General features: G+C 43.5%; 1 protein-coding gene across 1 annotated transcript in view; it reads right to left on the bottom strand.

Annotated features, from left to right (window-relative positions):
- LOC121586756 (elongator complex protein 2-like) overlaps positions 1 to 18,685 on the bottom strand; it is a 58,019-nt gene that overhangs the window by 26,908 nt on the left and 12,426 nt on the right. The window contains exons 11-13 of the mRNA XM_041903716.1: positions 7,763 to 7,894; positions 6,660 to 6,809; positions 31 to 222 (exon numbers count right to left, since the gene is read on the bottom strand). Of these exons, the coding sequence (XP_041759650.1) occupies positions 31 to 222; positions 6,660 to 6,809; positions 7,763 to 7,894 (474 nt within the window). The remainder of the gene's footprint in view (positions 1 to 30; positions 223 to 6,659; positions 6,810 to 7,762; positions 7,895 to 18,685) is intronic.

The raw sequence follows: 18,685 nt of genomic DNA on the forward strand, positions 1-18,685 counted from the left end.
GCAAAGCAGGATTCTGGAACTACTACTCACACTGGAGGCCAGCAGCTTTGCCAGAGGCGTGCCGGAGATGTTTGCAAAGTTCTCCACAAAGTTGCGGGGGGCGCGGAACACTCGGAGGACCTTCTCGTCGGCCCCGGAGACGTACTGGAAGCGCCCCACTAAGGCCAAACACTGCATGTCATAGCCGTGGATCTGGGGGCGAGAGATCTCGTGCCAGGTAGGCTGTAGTTAAGGCACAGGGGACAGAGGGGAAGAGATACTGAGATACAGTATTACAGTTAGAGATCTCGTGCCAGGTGGGCTGTGGGGAGGGGGAAAGCGATACACTACATGACCAAAAGTATGTGGACACCTGCTCGTCGAACATCTCAATCCAAAATCATGGGCATTAATATGGAGTTGGCCCACCCTTTGCTGCTATAACAGCCTCCACTCTTCTGGGGAGGCTTTCCACTAGATGTTAGAACATTGCTGCGGGGACTTGCTTCCATTCAGCCGCAAGAGCATTAGTGAGGTCGGGCACTGATGTTGGGTGATTAGGCCTTGCTCGCAGTTGGCGTTCCAATTCATCCCAAAGGTGTTCGATGGGGTTGAGGTCAGGGCTCTGTGCAGGCCAGTCAAGTTCTTCCACACTGACCTCGACAAACCATTTCTGTATGGACCTCAATTTGTGCACGGTGGCATTGTCATGCTGAAACAGGAAAGGGCCTTCCCCAAACTGTTGCCCCAAAGTTGGAAGCACAGAATCATTTAGAATGTAATTGTATGCTGTAGCGTTAAGATTTCCCTTCACTTGAACAAAGGGACCTGGCCAAAACCATGAAAAACAGCCCCAGACCATTATTTCTCCTCCCACTAAACTTTACAGTTGGCACTATGCATTCGGGCAGGTAGCGTTCTCCTGGCATCCGCCCAACTCAGATTCGTCCGTCGGACTGCCAGATGGTGAAGCGTGATTCATCACTCCAGAGAACGCGTTTCCACAGCTCCAGAGTCCAATGGCTGCGAGCTTTACACCACTACAGCCGACGCTTGGCATTGCCCATGGTGATCTTAGGCTTCTGTGCGGCTGCTCGGCCATGGAAACCCATTTCATGAAGCTCCCGACTAACAGTTATTGGGCTGACGTTGCTTCCAGAGGCAGTTTGGAACTCTGTAGTGAGTGGTGCAACAATTCCTACGCGCTACGTGCTTCAGCATTCAGCGGTCCCGTTCTGTGAGCTTGTGTGGCCAACCACTTCGCGGCTGAGCCGTTGTTGCTCCTAGACGTTTCCACTTGACAATAACAGCAGCTCTAGCAGGGCAGAAATTTGACAAACAGACATGTTGGAAACGTGGCATCCTATGACGGTGCCATGTTGAAAGTCACTGAGCTCTTCAGTAAGGCCATTCTACTGCCAATGTTTGTCTATGGAGATTGTATGACCGTGTGCTTGATTTTATACACCTGTCAGCAACGGGTGTGGCTGAAATAGCCGAATCCACTAATTTCAAGGGGTGTCCACATACTTTGTATATACAGTGAGGGAAAAAAGTATTTGATCCCCTGCTGATTTTGTCCGTTTGCCCACTGACAAAGAAATTATCAGTCTATAATTTTAATGGTAGGTTTATTTGAACAGTGAGAGACAGAATAACAACAAAATAATCCAGAAAAACACCTCAAAAATGTCATAAATTGATTTGCATTTTAATGAGGGAAATAAGTATTTGACCCCCTCTCAATCAGAAAGATTTCTGGCTCCCAGGTGTATTTTATACAGGTAACAAGCTGAGATTAGGAGCACACTCTTAAAGGAAGTGCTCCTAATCTCAGCTTGTTACCTGTATAAAAGACACCTGTCCACAGAAGCAATCAATCAATCAGATTCTAAATTCTCCACCATGGCCAAAAACAAATAGCTCTCCAAGGATGTCAGGGACAAGATTGTAGACCTACACAAGGCTGGAATGGGCTACAAGACCATCGCCAAGCAGCTTGGTGAGAAGGTGACAACAGTTGGTGCGATTATTCGCAAATGGAAGAAACACAAAAGAACTGTCAATCTCCCTCGGCCTGGGGCTCCATGCAAGATCTCCCCTCGTGGAGTTGCAATGATCATGAGAACGGTGAGGAATCAGCCCAGAACTACACAGGAGGATCTTGTCAATGATCTCAAGGCAGCTGGGACCATAGTCACCAAGAAAACAATTGGTAACACACTACGCCGTGAAGGCCTGAAATCCTGCAGCGCCCGCAAGGTCCCCCTGCTCAAGAAAGCACATATACATGCCCATCTGAAGTTTGCCAATGAACATCTGAATGATTCAGAGGAGAACTGGGTAAAAGTGTTGTGGTCAGATGAGACCAAAATTGAGCTCTTTGGCATCAACTCAACTCGCCGTGTTTGGAGGAGGAGAAATGCTGCCTATGACCCCAAGAACACCATCCCCACCGTCAAACATGGAGGTGGAAACATTATGCTTTGGGGGTGTTTTTCTGCTAAGGGGACAGGACAACTTCACCGCATCAAAGGGACGATGGACGGGGCCATGTACCGTCAAATCTTGGGTGAGAACCTCCTTCCCTCAGCCAGGGGGTGGGTGAGTGGATGAGTATTCCAGCATGACAATGACCCAAAACACACAGCCAAGGCAACAAAGGAGTGGCTCAAGAAGAAGCACATTAAGGTCCTGGAGTGGCTTAGCCAGTCTCCAGACCTTAATCCCATAGAAAATCTGTGGAGGGAGCTGAAGGTTCGAGTTGCCAAACGTTAGCCTCGAAACCTTAATGACTTGGAGAAGATCTGCAAAGAGGAGTGGGACAAAATCCCTCCTGAGATGTGTGCAAACCTGGTGGCCAACTACAAGAAACGTCTGACCTCTGTGATTGCCAACAAGGGTTTTGCCTAAGTACTCAGTCATGTTTTGCAGAGGGGTCAAATACTTATTTCCCTCATTAAAATGCAAATCAATTTATAACATTTTTTACATGCGTTTTTCTGGATTTTTTTGTTGTTATTCTGTCCCTCACTGTTCAAATAAACCTACCATTAAAATTATAGACTGATAATTTCTTTGTCAGTGGGCAAACGTACAAAATCAGCAGGGGATCAAATACTTTTTTCCCTCACTGTATAGTGTAATGAACTTTTTTCAGAGGGGGTTACAGGTACAAAAACAATCAAATAAATGCATACAAAGACAACCACGACCCATTCCCCCCCTCAGTCCCCATCCACCCGCCCGCATCCCCACCAGGAAACCATGCTTCCCACCCCTCCTAACCTTTTCCAGGTCTCAATTGTTCCTTGACAAGCACCAGTCATTCTCGCTGTTGATAATTGTAATGCTAAAACTTATAATAGTAACTGTATCCACTGGTTAAATGGGAGAGAGTGAGGTGGTTGCCATCTTAGAGTCACATGTTTTTGCAGCAGTGCTGCCTGCCAGCAGTAATCTTCTCTGATTGATTGAGAGATTCGAAGGGATATCATCGTTAAGTAACATAATAGATGGAAATAATTGAATATTTAAATTCATGCACTTCAAAATTAATTTAGTAATTTTGCCCCAGAAACATTTAATTGCAGGGCACTCCCACATCATATGAAGGAATGTGCCTACCTGATTTAGAGGACACAGTGAAAATTTATTTGGTGTTAAATAAAGTCTGTGAACAAAATAAAAATGTATAAATTGATAGTTCGGATTACAAGGTCATATTTTTCCATATTCTGTTCCAGTTAAAGCATCGTTCAGATTCAATTAGATCTGTGGATCACACTTTTTGAATGGCTAGCTCAGAATGAGCTTTCCAAAAGTTGTTTATATGTTATAGAGATCAGTCCTTTCGAGAGCCCAGATAATTTATTTAAAAATCCCATCATAGGATGTTTTCGTAGTTGGGTTTCCCAAGGGACTCCATAGGCCAGCATAGCTGACCTAAGTTGTAAATATAGAAAAAAGGAGTTGCCTGGTAATGTGTATGCATCTTTCAAATCTAGTAAAGTTCTCAAACTATTACTATCGGTAAGGTTACGTATTCCACACTTGGACCATTGGGGGGTTGCAAAAAGCCGCCCTCCAGATGGCAAGGTATTATTGTGAAATAATGGAGTATGGGCATGCAATTTTGATTCCCAGTTACAATGTTTTTCAATTTTGCGCCAAATAGAAATTGTGTGAGCAATAATAGGACCAAAGCATAGTTTACATTGTTTAAGGGATTTACTGTTTTAGTGAAGATCACCTCTTACAGAGCAATAGGAAACACCATCTTCCTCTCTATACTCAGCCAGGGGGCAGACAAATCAATTTAGGATGGGGCGAAATGCCAGAGCCTGGAAATAGAATTTAAAGTTTGGTACGGATAGTCCTCCTACGTCTTTCCCTCTTTGTAAATGTATACATTTTATCCGGGATGATTTACCTTGCCATATAAATTTTGAAACCGCACTTTGAATTTTATCCCAATAGCCAGAAGATACTGTACATTGTCTAGATATAGTAAAATATCCTCTGCGTATAATGAGATTAAGTGATCAATAGATTTGAGAGAAATTTGTGTTATTTCCTTTGATTGACGAATTGCCTGGGCCAGAGCTTCCATGGATAATAAGATTAGCAGAGGCGAAATTGGATCGCCTTGTCTGCTGCTTCTAGTGATTCTGAACAGAGCAGAGCAGATATTGCCTGTTATAACTATGGCTGAGGGATTGGCATATAGTATTGTAATAATATTAATGAAATTGGAGCCGATTCCCATAAGTTCCGTTCTAGTCAATCAAAATCTTTTTCTGCATGGAGAGATAATACAGCCTAAGGAGCTGTTGTTTCTGATGACGCATCTAAGGCAGGGGTTTTCAACTCTGACCCTACGAGGTCCGGAGCCTGCTGGTTTTCTGTTCTACCTGATCATTAACTGCACCCACCTGGTGTCCCAGGTCTAAATCAGGAAAAAATGATTATGAAGAAAAAAAAGCTATGGAACTGGCTTCGAGGTCCAGAGTTGAGTTTGATGGATCTAAGGTATGTAATAGTCGACGGAGGTTATCCAAGAATAAACGCTTTTCAACAAACCCACTTTGGTCCGTGTGGATCAAGTTGGGTAAGTAAGTCTCGAAACATGACGATAACATTTTGGAAAACAGTTTAATATATGTGTTTATCAAAGATAGGGGGTGAAAGTGAGGACACTGGGTGGCATCCTTACCATTTATTAATGAAAGGACTTAGTGTGGCTTGGTGTGGATTTACATTCAGAGGTGTACAGTTCTTTATAAAAGTGGGGGAATCTTTGATTGATTAATTTGGGTTTGGATAGTAATTCCCCTGTTTCAGATTCAATAGTTGCTATATCAGCTAATTGATCATTACTGCGTAGCTTTTTTGGCCAGTAAACGACTGGGAGGATTAAACATGGAAGTAATGGTTGAGTCTTACTCGATGGGGGGGGGGGGATACTGAAGAGATAGTGAGATAAAGTATCAGAGTTAGAGATCTAATGCCAGGTGGGCTGTGGGGAGGACAGGGGGGGGGAAGAGATAGTGGAGGGGGAGGAAATGAGAGATCACCTATGGCTGCATCCCAAAAAAACACTCTATTCCCTATAGTAAAGTAGTGAAATGATAAGGGATATGGTGCCATTTGGGATGCATGTCTATATCTATATCCTATATATTGTTTGTTATTTGCATTTAATACACCGGAATGTATCCCTGGTGTACGATGTGAAGTTGTGATGAATTCAGAGCAGGGATTAGGAAATATGATGGCAACAAATACATATGCATAACTTTGAGAGAAGTATCCATTTCAGAGAAAAATAGTTTTATGTGATCCTTTTAAATGGATTCCCACAATAGGTATTATGCAAAGTGGTACCCATCTAAAAATGCACTATTCTCTTCACAAATTACCTCAGAAAGAAATAAGCAAATTGAAGAGTGTGGTTATGTTCATGAATACGAGACATAGAGAAACGCATTTGCCATTCTTAACAAGGTTTTCCTGCCAGACAGACACATTACAGTGTAAACTTAAACAACAAAATTGTTGACTCCTTTGAATCTTAACAAGTCTTCCATTAGAAAGTGAAGGACTAGTAAAACTAATTCATCTTCACAAACTGTTAAAATGCTACTGTAAATGTCAAATGAACCACAATATAACACCGTCTTACTGAAAACATGCAAAACCGGAGGATGGTATTTGGTCATTACCAAGGGTAAAAACACTGAGCAATCAAGGTACTTTTGAGTTTTAGGGCCACAGTATGTAGCCAGACGTTTGGTTAAAGACCGTACTAAAGATTCAATTTAATCAAACTTACATTAAAAAAGTGTTCATGTAGTACTACATACAACATTATTTTTTCTCTGCGGTCAAACAGAATTGCAGTATGGTTTTGTTACTAAGGCTCTTTGGGGGCATCAACATGATGTCTATGTGGTATTTAGGTGTCTCCAGTGCTTCTTTGAGTCTGCCTATGGGAGTCAAAGGGGTCTATAGGTTACATCAGGGGCAGAGACACTCCAACCTTAATCTGGCGCACCTGATTCTAATAATTAGCTGGTTGATGAGCTGAATCAGGTTAGTTACAACTGGGGATGGGAGTAAAAACCTACAGGAGGGAAGCTCTCTAGGAACAGGGTTGGAGAACCCTGGGTTCCATGTACCTGTGTTTGGTCCTTCCTCCTCCAGGGTGTTAGTAGCCTGGTGGTCTGGTCTGACCCCACACTGAGGATGAATTCCCCCTCAGGGTCCCAGCTCAGGTCCTGCACTGCGTTGAAGTGACCAGATATCACCACCCCTGGACTCCACTCTCCCTGGGACATAACAGACAGACAGATACAGAGATTCAGTGACCACAGGTAACTGCCAAAATAAAAAGAAACACCAACATAAAGTGTCTTAATAGGGCGTTGGGCCACCACGAGCCGCCAGAACAGCTTCAATGTGCATTGGCATAGATTCTACAAGTGTCTGGAACTCTATTGGAGGGATGTGACACCATTCTTCCACAAGAAATTCCATTATTTGGATGGTGGTGGAAAACGCTGTCTCAGGCGCTGCTCCAGAATCTCCCATAAGGGTTCAATTGGGTTGAGATCTGGTGACTTAGACACACACATACCCATTAAAACACCCTATGCTCCTTTGAGTCCCCTCTTTCAAAGTCACTGAGATCTCTTCTTCTAGCCATGCTAGCCAAAATAAAGGGCAACTGGGCATTTTTATACATGACCCCTAAGCATGATGGGATGTTAATTGCTTTATTAACTCGGACTGAAACAGATGGAGTCAGTGACCAGATATCACCACCCCTGGTCTCCCCTCTCTCTGGGACAAAACACACACAGACATGCCCTTTTCGCTCTACTGAGCCAGGTAACTGGGAATCAGACCGGATACCTTCTCCACACCATCCTGTCGACCCCAACCACACTATGCTGACTCAGGTATGTTCCTTTCATGTTGAACCAGGCCAGTACAGAGTAGTCAGCCACTCAGAGTCAGGTCTGATTCCCAGTCAAACACTCTGACAGTCAGGGTCTTTAGTCAGTTTAATTACACTTAGCACAGTCTCTCTCTCTCTCCCCTCCCTCCCTAATATAGACCCACTACTGTGCAGTTTAATCATTAGTCTAACTCCACAAGCAGGGGGCTATGTGAAGTGTCGTTGGCACTGCACTGCTGTACAATCCCAGGATTCTCACCTCTTTGTCATGGTTCTGGGGCCAGGGATGTAGAATAGAATGAAATAGAATAGAAGTATCACCTCTTTGCCGTGGCTCTGGGTCCAGAGATGCAGCGCTCCGTGGAAGGCGTGGGCCAGGATCATGGATCCGTCTGGACTCATCTGGCAGCCGTAGAAACCCAGTGTGTTTCCCCCCACCTCCCCCACACGCACCTGGAGAGGGAGCGAGAGAGAGGGATGGTAGGGAGAGATATATAAATAGAGCAGTCAGTTATCATCTAAAGTAAAATTATGGCTCCAGACAGAGCACCTGAACCCACACACATAACTGTCTGGCCTCAGCTGTGTGATGATCATGACATTTTTTAGGTCAGAACATTTGTGTCTCACTGCAGGACCAATAGAAATCAACATTTTATTTGACCCTGCTGGAGCAGTTTGTTTGGGTCACCGCCAAAATACACAGCTTTTAAGGAAGCAGTGGGGCCAGGTGTTTTTCCTAAACACGTGGTGTAGTGGAGGGTAAATGATATTAGGACCAGTGGTGTAGTGGAGGGTAAATTACATTAGGACCAGTGGTGTAGTGGAGGGTAAATTACATTAGGACCAGTGGTGTAGTGGAGGTTAAATTACATTAGGACCAGTGGTGTAGTGGAGGGTAAATTACATTAGGACCAGTGGTGTAGTGGAGGTTAAATTACATTAGGACCAGTGGTGTAGTGGAGGGTAAATTACATTAGGACCAGTGGTGTAGTGGAGGGTAAATTACATTAGGACCAGTGGTGTAGTGGAGGTTAAATTACATTAGGACCAGAGGTGTAGTGGAGGGTAAATTACATTAGGACCAGTGGTGTAGTGGAGGTTAAATTACATTAGGACCAGTGGTGTAGTGGAGGTTAAATTACATTAGGACCAGTGGTGTAGTGGAGGGTAAATTACATTAGGACCAGTGGTGTAGTGGAGGTTAAATTACATTAGGACCAGTGGTGTAGTGGAGGGTAAATTACATTAGGACCAGAGGTGTAGTGGAGGTTAAATTACATTAGGACCAGTGGTGTAGTGGAGGTTAAATTACATTAGGACCAGTGGTGTAGTGGAGGGTAAATTACATTAGGACCAGTGGTGTAGTGGAGGTTAAATTACATTAGGACCAGTGGTGTAGTGGAGGTTAAATTACATTAGGACCAGTGGTGTAGTGGAGGTTAAATTACATTAGGACCAGTGGTGTAGTGGAGGTTAAATTACATTAGGACCAGTGGTGTAGTGGAGGGTAAATTACATTAGGACCAGTGGTGTAGTGGAGGGTAAATTACATTAGGACCAGTGGTGTAGTGGAGGTTAAATTACATTAGGACCAGTGGTGTAGTCGAGTGTAAATTACATTATGACCAGTGGTGTAGTGGAGGTTAAATTACATTAGGACCAGTGGTGTAGTCGAGTGTAAATTACATTAGGACCAGTGGTGTAGTGGAGGGTAAATTACATTAGGACCAGTGGTGTAGTGGAGGGTAAATTACATTAGGACCAGAGGTGTAGTGGAGGTTAAATTACATTAGGACCAGTGGTGTAGTGGAGGGTAAATTACATTAGGACCAGTGGTGTAGTGGAGGGTAAATTACATTAGGACCAGTGGTGTAGTGGAGGTTAAATTACATTAGGACCAGTGGTGTAGTGGAGGGTAAATTACATTAGGACCAGAGGTGTAGTGGAGGTTAAATTACATTAGGACCAGTGGTGTAGTGGAGGTTAAATTACATTAGGACCAGTGGTGTAGTGGAGGGTAAATTACATTAGGACCAGTGGTGTAGTGGAGGGTAAATTACATTAGGACCAGTGGTGTAGTGGAGGTTAAATTACATTAGGACCAGTGGTGTAGTCGAGTGTAAATTACATTAGGACCAGTGGTGTAGTGGAGGTTAAATTACATTAGGACCAGAGGTGTAGTGGAGGGTAAATTACATTAGGACCAGTGGTGTAGTGGAGGTTAAATTACATTAGGACCAGAGGTGTAGTGGAGGGTAAATTACATTAGGACCAGTGGTGTAGTGGAGGGTAAATTACATTAGGACCAGAGGTGTAGTGGAGGTTAAATTACATTAGGACCAGTGGTGTAGTGGAGGTTAAATTACATTAGGACCAGTGGTGTAGTGGAGGGTAAATTACATTAGGACCAGTGGTGTAGTGGAGGTTAAATGCATGTTAAATTCAGACTGTAACACAACACAATGTGGAAATAGTCAAGGGGTGTGAATACTTTCTGAATGCACTGTATCTGCTTTGTCTCCATCCAACCATCTCTCATTAACAAACACAAATGGTGGGTGACAAACCAATTAGATAGTCAAGCCAGAAGAAGAAATTATGCAAACCTGTAAGACTCATTATTAGAGGGGAATAAATTGTGTTGTTTTTGGAATACATGTATCTTCTAATGCAATAATAAAAGCAGTCCCTGCGCTCCATATCACATTAAACAAATGGGCGCCACAAAGCGCATAGCTCGAGAACATATTAAGACTAGACTAGGATTTGTGTAAATTGGATTTGGGTGGGAGAGCCTTTAACCTGGGAATGTAATCGCTCCATACATCATACCAGTTGGTTACGTCCCAAATGGCACCCTAATACATATATCAGGCTTTGGCAAAAGGCAACCCGCAAGTGATTTAGTAAATAAATTGAATATTAAGAATTAATACGATTTTAGTTTTTGGTCAAAAAAGACTAACATCACCAGGAATACAGCAACAAATTAGTTTAATTAAGGAAATCTGTTCCCAAGTATTTTCATGAATAAACATATGTGATCGTGTCTCAATGTAATTGTTATGATGAGTTTCTCGGGTATCAAGTAATTAAGAATGTTAGGATATACTTACAGACACTTTTGATGGGGAGTTCATATAAGATATTTAATATGGTACCATGGTTCATTATAACAGAAGAAGGACATAGCCCTGCCTCTGGCCATTCCGAACTCACTTGAACAAAGACATCCTCTCAGCTTATATACACTCTGTTACACGTTTCTTCACCACATCTGGTACCCCTCAGTGGGCACTACCTTCTTTGATGTTTTTACCCTTTACCCCAAGTCAGTATATCCTGTCCATCAATCATTCTAAGATCAACATCAGTAATCTCCTTTGACATAAGGAATGCAGACTCTGTGGCACCAAGTCACTTATCTACCAACTCTCCCCTGGGTCACACAACACTATGAAATGACATCATTACAGTAATCAAGCTATGATATTTTCAAATACATCTCTTTTTGGGCTTAGTTATGATCAATTTGCAGCGTACAAATTATTTTAATTATGTTCCAACCACCCGACCATCCGCTCCGACAAAAGTCGGCCTGCGGCTAACAGAGAATACAATCTGTTCTTTCAACATCACAACCACCTGCTTCATACTTTAATAATGCTACAGTATATTTATGTAAATCTATATTTAATTAAATCTATATTTTATGTAGAGAGAAATTATGTACTGGTAGTTCAATGGAAATGTGTAGTCTATAAACTAGGGACAGAATGCTTTCTTTTCACAGGTGGAGTAAGTCGATCATCAGCACCCATATTCAAAATACAGGATCAGGGGCCCCCTGTCAGTAAAGGCTAAACTAATCCTAGATCAGGACTCATACTCTAGGACGCTTTACGAATACAGGCCACCAATTTGGACAATTTCCCAATAAAGTAATTAGCCAATTAACAATAACCAAATGAAGAGGACTTAAATGGTAAACAAGTATATTTCAGGCAGAGAGAGGATTATATAATTGTCAAGGAGTAGAAAAACCATTTCTCAGACTGGCCAATAAAAAGAAAAGATTAAGATGGGCAGTCTGAGATATGGCTTTTCTTTGCAACTCTGCCTAGAAGGTCAGCATCCCGGAGTCGCCTCTTCACTGTTGACGTTGAGACTGGTTATTTGCGGGTACTATTTAATGAAGCTGCCAGTTGAGGACATGTGAGGCTGTTTCTCAAACTAGACACTAATGTATTTGTCCTCTTTCTCAGTTGTGCACCGGGGCCTCCCACTCCTCTTTCTATTCTGGTTAGAGCCAGTTTGCGCTGTTCTGTGACGGGAGTAGTACACAGCGTTGTACGAGATCTTCAGTTTCTTGGCAAGTTCTCGCATGGAATAGCCTTCATTTCTCAGAACAAGAATAGACTGACGAGTTTCAGAAGAAAGTTATTTGTTTCTAGCCATTTTGAGCCTGTAATCGAACCCACAATTGCTGATGCTCCAGATACTCAACTAGTCTCAAGAAGGCCAGATGTTTGTTTTTTTTTGGGGGGGTTTATTTTTATTTTGGGGGGGTAGATCAGCTTAATATTGCAGATAGATTGTAACTTCCATCAATGTAATTGTCTGGATCACTTCCAATCCCCCATGTTTTTTATATATATATTCCCCTTTATTACTTTCCAACCCCGCCACCCTTTCCCGACTTGGGGTAAACTAGTGAACATCAATGCTTAGGCCTCTACTTCCAGCTTATACTTACTATCTACATTTTATGGACACAGTCAATTTTACAATAATTATATTTAGTTTGTTTTTTTCTCCTGAACTTCTTCTACTCTCAACTTCTCCGATCATTTTCATGATGTCCATCCGGTTTGCTTCTATATGCCATATCTTTCTAACTGTGCTCTTTCCCAAAAGCTCCCAACATACAACCTAGAAGGCCAGTTTTATTGCTTCTTTAATCAGCACAACAGTTTTCAGCTGTGCTAACATAATTGCAAAAGGGTTTTCTAATGATCAATTAGCCTTTTAAAATGATAAGCTTGGATTAGCAAACACAACGTGCCATTGCACCCCCCTATCCACATCGACGGGACCGCAGCGGAGAAGGTGGAAAGCTTCAAGTTCCTTGGCGTACACATCACCAACAAACTGAAATGGTCCACCCACGCAGACAGTGTGGTGAAGAAGGCGCAACAGAGCCTCTTCAACCTCAGGAGGCTGAAGAAATTTGGCTTATCACCTAAAACCCTCACAAACTTTTACAGATGCACAATTGAGAGCATCCTGTCGGGCTGTATCACCGCCTGGTACGGCAACTGCACCGCCCACAACCGCAGGGCTCTCCAGAGGGTGGTGCGGTCTGCCGAACGCATTACCGGGGGAAAACTACCCGCCCTCCAAGACACATAGAGCACCCGAAGTCACAGGAAGGCCAAAAAGATCATCAAGGACATCAACCGCCCGAGCCACTGCCTGTTCACCCCGCTATCATCCAGAAGGCGAGGTCAGTACAGGTGCATCAAAGCTAGGACCGAGAGAATGAAAAACAGCTTCTATCTCAAGGCCATCAGACTGTTAAATAGCCATCACTAGCACATTAGAGGCTGCTGCTGCCTATTGAAATCACTGGCCACTTTAAGAAATGGAACACTAGTCACTTTAATAATGTTTACATATCTTGCACTACTCATCTCATATGTATATACTGCATTCTATTCTATAATATTCTTCTGTATCTTAGTCCATGCCGCTCTGTCATTGCTTGTCCATATATGTATATATTCTTAAATCCCATTCCTTACTTTTTTGTGTGTATTGGGTATTTGTTGCGTAATTGTTAGATATTACTGCACTGTCGGAGCTAGAAGCACAAGCATTTCGCTACACCCGCTATAACATCTGCTAAACACGTGTATGTGACAAATAAAATTTGATTTGAAGGGCTGATGGTTGCTGATAATGGGTCTCTGTACGCCTATGTAGATATTTGATTAAAAATCATCAGTTTCCAGCTACAATAGCCATTTACAACATTAACAATGTCTACACTGTATTTCAGATCAATTTGATGTTATTTTTTATTTTTATTTTTATTTAACCAGGTAAGCCAGTTGAGAACAAGTTCTCATTTACAACTGCGACCTGGCCAAGATAAAGCAAAGCAGTGCGATAAAAACAACACCGAGTTACATATGGGGTAAAACAAAACATAAAGTCAAAAATACAACAGAAAATATATATACAGTGTGTGCGAATGTAGTAAGTTATGGAGGTAAGGCAATAAATAGGCCATAGTGCAAAATAGTTACAATTTTGCATTAACACTGGAATGATAGATGTGCAAAAGATTATGTGCAAATAGAGATACTGGGGTGCAAATTAGCAAAATAAATAACAATATGGGGATGAGGTAGTTGGGTGGGCTAATTTCAGAATGGCTGTGTACAGGTGCAGTGCTGCTCTGACAACAGTAGGATTTTAATGGACAAAACATTTACTTTTCTTTCGAAAAAAATGAAATTTCTAAGTGACCTCAAACTTTTGAATGGTAGTGTATATAGAGACTAATCAGGGTGGCACTCAGGCTACCAGTGAGACATGCTGGGGCATGCCCTTTTACAGAACCCTGGATATAGTCTCTATATATGTAGATGTAGTCTATATAGAGATGTAGTCTATACAAAGATGTAGTCTATATAGAGATGTAGTCAGGCTATTTTGGAGAATATAGTGAGACAATTAAAAGCTTTAGACAACCCTAGTAGCTAAACCTGGCCCAAAGGGAGGGATCCGTTTCAATCGATACCAGTAGAGAGAGAGGGCGAGGGGGGTAAAGAGGAGAGAGAGAGATATTGAGAGACAGAGAGAGAGAGATTGAGAGACAGAGAGACAGAGAGAGAGATGGGGAAAAAGAAAGAAAGATAGGGAGAGAGGGGACAGTAAGAGAAGTGAAAAGAGAGCGAGATAAGAGTCCAGTAGTAGTAGTAGTAGTAGTAGTAGTAGTAGTAGCGGTAGCAGTATTAGAAGCAGCAATAGTGGTAGTAGTAGTAGTAGTAGTAGTTTTGGTAGCAGAAGTAGTATTAGAGCAGTAGTGGTAGCAGTAGTAGCAGTAGTGGTATTAGTATTAGTAGCAGTATTTGAAGCAGTAGTAGCAGTAGCAGTAGTAGTAGTGGTAGCAGTAGTTGTAGTAGTAGTAGTAGCGGTATTAGTATTAGTAGCAGTATTTGAAGCAGTAGTTGCGGTAGCAGTAGTAGTAGCAGCAGAAGTAGTAGTGGTAGCAGTAGTAGTAGTAGTAGTAGCAGTAGTATTATTAGAAGCAGCAGTAGTGGTAGCAGTAGTAGTAGTACCAGTAGTAGTAGTGGTAGCAGTAGTTGTAGTAGTAGTAGTAGCAGTAGTGGTATAAGTATTAGTAGCAGTATTAGAAGCAGCAGTAGTGGTAGCAGTAGTGGTAACAGTAGTAGTAGTAGTATTAGAAGCAGCAGTAGTGGTATCAGTAGTAGTAGTAGTAGTAGTAATAGTAGTAGTAGTAGTAGTAGTAGTAGTAATAGTAGTTGTAGCAGTGGTAGTAGTAGTAGTAGTAGTATTAGTAGTAGTAGTGGTATTAGAAGCAGCAGTAGTGGTAGCAGTAGTAGTAGTAGTAGTAGTAGTAGTGGTAGTAGTAGCAATAGTATTATTAGAAGTAGTGGTAGCAGTAGTGGTGGTAGTAGTAGTGGTATCAGTAGTAGTAGTAGTAGTGATAGCAGTGGTAGCAGTAGTAGCAGTAGTAGGGCAGCAGTAGAAGCAGTAGTAGGTATACTCTTAGTCCTACTCAAGTCGGATTTTGGGTTGAGATTTGAATAACGTTCACCACAAACATTAGGCCTACAAATTCCCTCTCCTTGTAGCGTAATGATACATATAACCTGGGGGCCTTAGCACTAAAAACCTCCCTGCCAAGCTGCTGCTAACTTCATTATTCTCCCTCCTAAAGAGGACCAGCCATCAATGACCTTCAAAGACACATTCCTGTCGATCCTAAGGCGGAACTAATGATGGCAACAAAGTCGGCCGCTTTCACTTGAGTGGCACCGATCTCCCCCAGCCATTCAAATAAAATAAAATTTTATTTGCCACATGCGCCAAATACAACAGGTGTAGACATTACTGTGAAATTCTTACTTACAGACTTTAACCAACAATGCATTTATTTTTTAACAAAAAAGTGTTGAGAAAAAAAGAGCAGAAGTAAAATAAAATAACATTAGGGAGGCTATATACAGGGGGGTACCGGTGCAGAGTCAATGTGCGGGGGCACCAGCTAGTTGAGGTAGTTGAGGTAATATGTACATGTGGGTAGAGTTAAAGTGACTATGCATAAATAATTAACAGAGTAGCAGTAGCGTAAAAATATGTGGTGGGGGTGGGGGGGGGCAGTGCAAGCAGTCCGGGTAGCCATGATTAGCTGTTCAGGAGTCTTATGGCTTGGGGGTAGAAGCTGTTGAGAAGCCTTTTGGACCTAGACTTGGCGCTCCGGTACCGCTTGCCGTGCGGTAGCAGATAGACTGTTCTATGACTAGGGTGGCTGGAGTCTTTGACAATTTTGAGGGCCTTCCTCTGACACCGCCTGGTATAGAGGTCCTGGATGTCAGGAAGCTTGGCCCCAGTGATGTACTGGCCCGTACGCACTACCTTCTGTAGTGCCTTGCGGTCGGAGGCCGAGCAGTTGCCATACCAGGCGGTGATGCAACCAGTCAGGATGCTCTCGATGGTGCAGCTGTATAACTTTTTGAGGATCTGAGGACCCATGCCAAATCTTTTCAGTCTCCTGAGGGGGAATAGGCATTGTCGTGCCCTCTTCACGACTGTCTTTGTGTGTTTGGACCATGATAGTTCGTTGGTGATGTGGACACCAAGGAACTTGAAGCTCTCAACCTGTTCCACTACAGCCCCGTCGATGAGAATGGGGGCGTGCTCAGTCCTCTTTTTTTTCCTGTAGTCCACAATCATCTCCTTTGTCTTGGTCACGTTGAGGGAGAGGTTGTTATCCTGGCACCACACGGCCATGTCACTGACCTCCTCCCTACAGGAGGGGACTGAGCACGCACCCCTGAGGGGCCCCCGTGTTGAGGATCAGCGTGGCAGATGTGTTGTTACGTCAGGAAGTCCAGGATCCAGTTGCAGAGGGAGGTGTTTAGTCCCAGCATCCTTAGCTTAGTGATGAGCTTTGAGGGCACTATGGTGTTGAACACTGAGCTGTAGTCAATTAATAGCATTCTCATAGGTGTTCCTCTTGTCCAGGTGGGAAAGGGCAGTGCGGAGTACAATAGAGATTGCATCATCTGTGGATCTGTTGGGGCGGTATGGAAATTGGAGTGGGTCTAGGGTTTCTGATATAATGGTGTTGATGTGAGCCATGACCAGCCTTTCAAAGCACTTCATGGCTACAGAAGTCAGTGCTACGGGTCGGTAGTCATTTAGGCAGGTAATCTTAGTGTCCTTGGGCACGGGGACTATTGTGGTCTGCTTGAAACATGTTGGTATTACAGACTCAGTCAGGGACATGTTGAAAATGTCAGTGAAGACACTTGCCAGTTGGTCAGCACATGCTTGGAGTACACGTCCTGGTAATCCGTCTGGCCCTGCGGCCTTGTGAATGTTGACCTGATTAAAAGTCTTACTCACATCGGCTACGGAGAGAGTGATCACATAGTCATCCGGAACAGCTGGTGCTCTCATGCATGCTTCAGTGTTGCTTGCCTCGAAGCGAGCATAGAAGTGGTTTAGCTTGTCTGGTAGGCTTGTGTCACTGGGCAGCTCGCGGCTGTGCTTCCCTTTGTAGTCTGTAATAGTTTTCAAGCCATGCCACATCCGACGAGCGTCAGAGCCGGTGTAGTACGATTCAATCTTAGTCCTGTATTGACGCTTTGCCTGTTTGATGGTTTGTCGGAGGGCATAGCGGGATTTCTCATAAGCATCCGGGTTAGAGTCCCGCTCCTTGAAAGCGGCAGCTCTACCCTTTAGCTCAGTGCGGATGTTGCCTGTAATCCATGGCTTCTGGTTGGGGCATGTACATACGGTCACTGTGGGGACGACGTCATCGATGCACTTATTGATGAAGCCAGTGCATTCAGGGGATAGACGACCAGGAGAGACCCATCTCCCCCAGCCACTCAGGGGATAGATGACCAGGAGAGACCCATCTCCCCCAGCCACTCAGGGGATAGACGGCCAGGAGAAACCCATCTCCCCCAGCCATTTGGGGGATAGATGACCAGGAGAGACCCATCTCCCCCAGCCATTTGGGGGATAGATGACCAGGAGAGACCCATCTCCCCCAGCCATTTAGGGGATAGATGACCAGGAGAGACACCATCTCCCCAAGCCACTCAGGGGATAGATGACCATGAGAGACTCATCTCCCCAAGCCACTCAGGGGATAGATGACCAGGAGAGACCCATCTCCCCCAGCCATTCAGGGGATAGACAACAAGGAGATACGAGGGGGGAGAGAGCAACGCAACATTAACCCGATTTATATTTATTCCACACACAACAGCCCCGCCGTAAATCATGCAAAATTCACAGAGGCACACAACAAAACCGTCATCAGTCTTGTTTAGGAGGGAAAACAATATGGCTGTGAGGCGCAACCCAGGGTCTTTTCGCTGGCCAGCGGGTAGAGGGGGAGGAATAAAACAAGAACTACAGAAAAGAGGGGGAGGCTTATTTCATTCCTCAAGAGAAAAGAGGGAGGAGGACAATGTTTCACATCAAGAAATGTTTCACATTATTGCTCAGCTTTGTCCATCGCCAGGTTTATACGAAACAGCCTGGTTCCTCTCTAGGTTTCTTCCCTCTAGGGAGTTTTCCCTGGCCACTGCTACCGTCTCTGCTTGCTCTTTGGGGTCTAGGCCAGGTTCCTGTAAAGCACTTTGTGACAAATATATATAAACAAATTACCTCGACTAACCTGTACCCCCACACATTGACTCGGTACCGGTACCCGTTATTGTTATTTTATTGTGTTACCTTTTTATTAATTTTTTTACTTTAGTTTAAATACATATTTTCTTAACTCTATTTCTTGAACTGCATTGTTGGTTAAGGGCTTGTAAGTAAGCATTTCACGGTAAGGACTACACCTGACTGTATTCGGCGCATGTGACAAATACAATTTTATTTTATTTTATTGGATTTGATTGGTTGATAGATACACCCATAGAGAAGAAGTCTTGGTCCCAGCATTGACTCCCTGTCAAA

This window comes from Coregonus clupeaformis, chromosome 17 (genome assembly GCF_020615455.1).
Source record: "Coregonus clupeaformis isolate EN_2021a chromosome 17, ASM2061545v1, whole genome shotgun sequence".
In the NCBI taxonomy this organism is placed as follows: Eukaryota; Metazoa; Chordata; class Actinopteri; order Salmoniformes; family Salmonidae; genus Coregonus; species Coregonus clupeaformis.